This window comes from Anguilla anguilla, chromosome 5 (genome assembly GCF_013347855.1).
Source record: "Anguilla anguilla isolate fAngAng1 chromosome 5, fAngAng1.pri, whole genome shotgun sequence".
Lineage (NCBI taxonomy): Eukaryota > Metazoa > Chordata > Actinopteri > Anguilliformes > Anguillidae > Anguilla > Anguilla anguilla.
Genome location: NC_049205.1, coordinates 12,774,820 through 12,781,070, shown reverse-complemented (window position 1 = coordinate 12,781,070; position 6,251 = coordinate 12,774,820). Strand labels below are relative to the sequence as shown.

The following is a 6,251-nucleotide window of genomic DNA, read 5'->3' as shown; positions in this document are numbered from 1 at the left end:
TTCAGTCTCTATATATCTTGTCACAAAGTAATCGTGTACTCTAGCGTGACTAAATTGCATATTTAATCGGAACAACTGGTTTGCTGGACAGTTTATTGATTGGAGACCGTACTCCGCTGTTACATAACAGAAGAGCGAGAAAATGGCGAGGACAATGCGACAGAAAAGGAGAGCCGTTTATAACTGATATGAAGGTGTTGGTTCTAAGACTTAATGGAAATCGGTTTTATAACAGATAGGAATGTCTTATACCAATTTTTCGATAGCATGCAAAAAAATGCATGTGCGACGTATTCCTCTTGGACTTTACGCACGCATAGTCCTAAGGCATGATTTAAAGAGCAAATACTGAAACCATAAACTACGTTATCAGCATGTCACTTGAAAGCGATAAAAGATTCACATTTTATAGTCTTTCATAGGAAAAAGTCGGATACGGCCGTGTCAGAACCTCATTTTCGCGTACAGATCTTCAGGAGAGTTGCGGCAACGTCACAGACGTAGGTCTCCTTTTTTGGGGAAACCCGTCACATCCTCTGTCCATGTATGGGCATTGAGTTGATACGCAGCGGGGAATCCTCTCAGTGGAGATGATGAATGGGGAGGAGGGACGACCGATCAACCCAAGAGTATATAAGGCGAGGGAAGGGAAGCCGCCGATGTGAATTCACAGAAACAGATAGGACACGCGCAGCAACCCTGATTTTGTGCACGCAGATTACAGAATAAAGGGAATCCCGGATTATTTTCACAACTTTCTCCTCTACAGCCTTTTCGGAAATTATCTGAAGGATCTGTTCCCCTGAGATTTAAGGACATCTGACATTTGCCTGTCATTTTGCTCATCCACCTGCATTTGGATTGATACAAATCGCTGGACGTTGATTTTAGAAACATGCTGAACAACATGGATTTAAACTCCAAAGATTCGTTTTATTCCCATTTTGACAACTGTTGCAGCTCTTCCCTTGGGCTTGAGACGATTAGATCTAAAGAAAATCAGGACATTTTCATGGAGGCTGAAAGCCAAGCACCTGTTCAGTTGAATCAAGGTGAGCCGTTTTGCTGTTGCAACATAGATCAACAAATTCATGCATGCACTCTGAATTGCAGCAATAATGTGAACTATAATTGCAGAGTCCGTGTGTGGCAATTTATTAGAGGAAATGTATGAGTTTTTTTAAGTGCACCATAATGCGTATTGGCTCTTTCGCATGCTTACATAACAAATGCATAATTTGCATGCATACAATGTCAGTGTGTAGCCTAGTTGATGTGTGTCACTGAGTTTTTTATTTTTATTTTTAAAAATGTTTTTCGTTTTCCTTAGATGGTGCAACCGTGCATCCCAAAGCCGAAGCATCCAACTCGGATTTCTTCTTTGACCCAAGCGACGTCTCAAAAGGCAGCGCCCCCTCCTCTTTCGCCTACTCTGGCAGCTTCTACGTTGAGTCATCGCAAGGACCGGTGTGCAGCACAGAGACCCTGCTCAACATGATCACAGAGATAGTCGGTATATCCACGTTGCCCATGTCAGAATTCCAGCAGGGTGATCCTGGCTCGTCCTACGCATCCCCTTCTCCACTGGAAAACGGCAGGGGAAGCTTTCCAGACACGGGATTCCAGAACCAAGGCGCTACTAGTGCCGTGGTGAGCTCTTCTCCGCCAGTATACTCTCCAGAGCAGGTCTGCAACAGCTACCCCGGAGTTCAGACGAACCTCCAAGATCCCACTGCAGCCCAAACAAACTTTGGTTCATCGGCCCAGGTTCCAAGCCAGGGGCATCCAGAACCGCAGCAACCGCAGCCTGCAACGTTTCCAGTGGTTGTCAAAAATGAGTTCGAGAGCAGCTGTTACGAATGGGACCCATTCAGCAAACCCGATGCATACTTGCCCTCAAGTTTAGAACCAGATATATTCCCGATTTCTGGTAATAGCCCATCTGAGCAACAAGTGGACGTTAAGGACTTCCTTGACTCCTTGGCTCCCATTTGCCCTACTGCTGACACTGAGTGCAAAATAGAACGTGTCATCAAGCAAGAGCAATGCTTCATGGACAACTGCGCACAGAATTTTACCAGTCCCCTTTACACTAACTACCAAGTACCAGTCATGGATGTCTCAAACAACGTTTTGAAACCAGACGTGTTTTCCAATATTGGATCTCAACCTTTGACAAGCCAGTGCGATTCAACGTACTCCTCCTCTACTTTGTCCAGTACTATAGACTCGATTCTTTATTCATCTCTGTTGCCAAACACTTTTCAAAGAAACTGCACACGCGTGGAAAAACCAACTCGTATCAGAAAAAGCCCGGCTTCCTCTAACGGGCCGGCCAAAGAAAAACCTTTCTCTTGCCCCATGGAGAACTGCGACAGGCGTTTTTCCCGATCCGATGAGCTTAATCGGCACATTCGCATTCACACGGGGCACAAGCCTTTCCAGTGCCGCATCTGTTTGCGGAGTTTCAGTCGTAGCGACCACCTGACTACGCACACTAGGACTCACACAGGGGAGAAGCCGTTTTCCTGCGACGTGTGCGGCAAACGATTTGCCAGAAGCGACGAGAGAAAAAGACACGGTCGCGTGCACCTCAAACAGAAAGAAAAGATGGAGCTGAAGCCACAAGTTATTAGTACTTGGCCCTTTACTTTACCCGAGGGAATCTGAACACGCATATGCGTGTTATATGGGCTATATGTGCATGAAATTAAATCTTTCCGTCTTGGAAGATTAAAGCTTTGTAAAACAGTTGACCACTGATTACAAGTTAACGTCTAAGCGTTTGCGATGTGTCATGCCAGTCCAGTCCAGGTGACTTGACGGTCCGGCTTCCGGTGTAACTGTCATTGTCGGAGGAAGAGAAGATAAGAAGGTCTCTCGCTTGAAATCACGGCAACGTATTTCAAATGGGTCCGAATTTTGGAAGGAACCATGCATTGCAAGTCCTATTTACATGCTGAAGACTGCCAACACTAGCGTTCTATGCAACAAATGCGTAAAAACTAATGGACAGCATCCGGCATAGTCATCAGCTAATTACTCGAGACTGAAGAGTTGCTCTTACATTCTGTGTGAGGATATTTATGAGAAATCTCACTGAAGAGCAGTTTCCTAACAGACTCTGAAAAGAATAAGAATAAAAACATTGGAAATGCTACCACAGAAGCAAATCGCAAAGTTCATAACCTCCAGGTCTGAACAGCGACAACCTCAAAGCAAAAAATGCCAATCTAATCGAAAAACGAAACTGAACTAAGGGTGGCGTAGGGTGAATTACACTTAAGACTTGGCAGTTGAGAGTCCGGCGATATGTGCTTTTGATGCTTTTTACATAACACTGCGACAAGCCAAACTGTGTTTCTTAAAGTTGCATGTTCTTGTTTATATTGGAGTATTTCTTATGAAACAAAGACAGCGTTGTCCTGCGTGGGACCAAAAAAGACGCTGCGCCGTGAATATAAAATAACTCTCTCTTCGGCACTCCATTTGTGCCAAGGTTTTGTTGTCATGATATTGTTGGTTTGTACTTGTGCTGTATTTTAATACTTATTGTATTTATTACTTGGACATATGAATGAAATGTGAAGGTATACAACCTGTGGCAAAATAAATATATTTGTATAACTATCTTTAAGTATTTTTCTAAACGTGTATGTATATTTCCAAAAGCATTGCTTTCTTGAAGATTTTTAAATGGAAATGTCTTATTTCCAAACTTATTCACAAGGTTATATTTGTGCTAAGAGAATGTTCCAACACCTTAAATATTCCTTTTGTATCACAGTAAAATTATGATGTTTTATTTACACCCACATTGTCACATTTTGATAAAATTTTGAGTGGAATAAAGCTGTTCAGTGAACCAATAATATTGACAGTGTAATATATAGTATCAATTCAATTTTATAAAATATCCCAGCACATTATCACAGCATGGTAAAGATTCTTCAATCACAATAATATCATTTAAAATATGGATAAATCTGATTTAATTTTAAGGGTTTCTGCAGTTTGTGGTATTGCCAAGCAAGAATATGCACAATGCTGTAAGATTGCAGTTGAGTAATCTTGTAAGCACACATTACTGCCACATTCACTTCTTTAATTAATTGGTGATACTATTAATATCTTAAAATGCATCGTCAAAAGGCAGACATTCAATTTAGTGCAAGTGTGAATTATATCGAGGGGTTAGATTGTTTTGTACAATCTAAGTACTGTAAAATGATGTGTATTCTTAACTTGCCTTAAGTTATATTAACTGTTATATTAACTAAGATACAAACTTGTAAATTTGTACAGTTTATACGAAATACCTGAATCGTGTTGTTATTTTTCATACAAATGTTTATGAATAAAACATTTGCTTTTTCGAAATGCTACTGCATGGGTTTGCAATTCGTTCAATTTCCCAGTCTGTATTTACTGTATACACACACACAGACACACACACACATACATGCAAGCACGCACACACATGCACACACATGCATACACACAGACAAACATGTGTTCTACTTTAGAAGTCCTCTCTCACTATAGTTTTACTCATTTAGGTGTGTGAGTGTCGTCTGCATATTTATCAGACATATCAACTGTCCTGGTAGCCATCTGTTATTCCATTTCTTCATCAGTCCTTCACAGCATTGAAAAGTGGTCAGAGAACAATACAAGAATCACTCGGTACTTTCATATTCATAACAATGCATGAGAACACAGGAGAAATTATATAATTATTAAGAATACCCATGCAGAAACTTAATAATGTCATAGAATTGGGGCCTGCAGTCAAAATTATTGCCATAACTTAACATAAATGGACAAATATTTCATACTAAATTATAAAAAGCCAAAGAGGATGTGCACATCACTTTTGTTGAGGTTATGAGCCTAGAATCAACAGTGGAAAAATAACAGGAAGACACATACTCTCAGTGTTCCACATGTTTATTGGAGAAATGTAAAAAATAAATAAATAAATAAATAATAATAAAAAAACCAGACACTTTTCTGATGGAGTCAGCCATAACTCCATTGGTCTCCTTGGCGACAAAACCAGCTCAAATAGAACCTTTTTGTCACATCTTAGCCACCAATGTTATCACCATCCATTCAAAATACCTTACGAATGAATGTGTCTGTTCTTTTCTCTCAGCTGCCTCAACGTTTGTGTCACGGTTCTTTTCTTCATTTTCCCATTAACTACGTTGAAAGTACCATCTATTGAAAGTGACGCATGGACATAGGCCTTCATTCACGCAAAGTAAATACTCTGATATAACTCATTCAGAAAATCATTGGAAATTATTGTCAGAATACTCTTCACAGCTTGAAGAGCTTGTTTCCTGCACAGGTCTGAACAAGGATTGTTTTTGATAGCTTAAAATAAGGGGGATGGGATTCTGGGTGGTGAAGAAAGTGCTACTATTTTCTTGTTCAAGGTTGTGCTGAAATCTTATTGCACATTTGTAGTTTTGCGTTCACTGCTATATGGTAAGGTGTGCAGATAATCCATACGGGTAAAACAAAGCTACACATGGTACCTTTACAGAGCTAATATTGCATCACAGATTCATAGACAACCTGAGCACAAAACAAAGAAGATGAACCCCTCATAGCTGACTGCAGATATAAGGAAATTTGTGGTTGAAATCGAATCAGCAGACATAGAATGCATTACCCAGATCTATGAAAGGGGAATCTCTTTACTGCATGCTATATACATGTTTTGTGCCTTAGGATCCCAAACAGCATGTTCTAAATGTGTGCAGGGATTCTGAATTTTAATGCTGTCTCAGATGTTTTTTATGGTCCACAGTGTGGCAAATTTGAGCCAAAATGGTGGGAGAGCAAGCAGTAATGTCTGTCTGGATGATATATTGCTCCATTCTGCTGCTGGTGGTACGACTGAGGACTCCGCTGTGAATTGTGGAATGAAGGATGCCTGTTTTCATATGACACGCCTCACTGGCACTGCCACTCCTTCGCCCTCACAAAAAAGGCAACAATTTGAGTATTTTCTTGACAAAGGACCAGCAGGCCCCATGGGATCTGCAGAATGTCCTGTGCAAACAGCCATAATCAGCACTGCCATGCACTCTAGCCACCGTTGGGTTCCGCACCAGTTCTTTTGGCATGAATAAGCCAGAATCTCTTGGGTTCCTCAAAAAAAAGTGACTTGTCTTTCTTCAATCAGAAACAACTAGAGTTGTTCTCTACTGAAAATAAGTTGGCCTGAGTACAATCAG

General features: G+C 40.7%; 1 protein-coding gene across 1 annotated transcript; it reads left to right on the top strand.

Moving 5' to 3' along the window:
* The first annotated feature begins 637 nt into the window (after positions 1-637).
* LOC118227180 (early growth response protein 1-B) lies at positions 638-4,382 on the top strand. The gene is made up of 2 exons (XM_035417373.1): positions 638-1,052; positions 1,331-4,382. Exons 1-2 carry the CDS (start codon positions 896-898, stop codon positions 2,668-2,670), a joined length of 1,497 nt encoding a protein of 498 aa, XP_035273264.1. The 5' UTR covers positions 638-895; the 3' UTR covers positions 2,671-4,382.
* Positions 4,383-6,251: the final 1,869 nt, after the last annotated feature.

Bases quoted from the DNA above. Each gene is read 5' to 3' on its own strand.
- LOC118227180 (XM_035417373.1), top strand. From the start codon at position 896: ATGCTGAACAACATGGATTTAAACTCCAAAGATTCGTTTTATTCCCAT. The intron at 1,053-1,330 runs GTGAGCCGTTTT...CGTTTTCCTTAG, and splicing joins ACCTGTTCAGTTGAATCAAG to ATGGTGCAACCGTGCATCCC.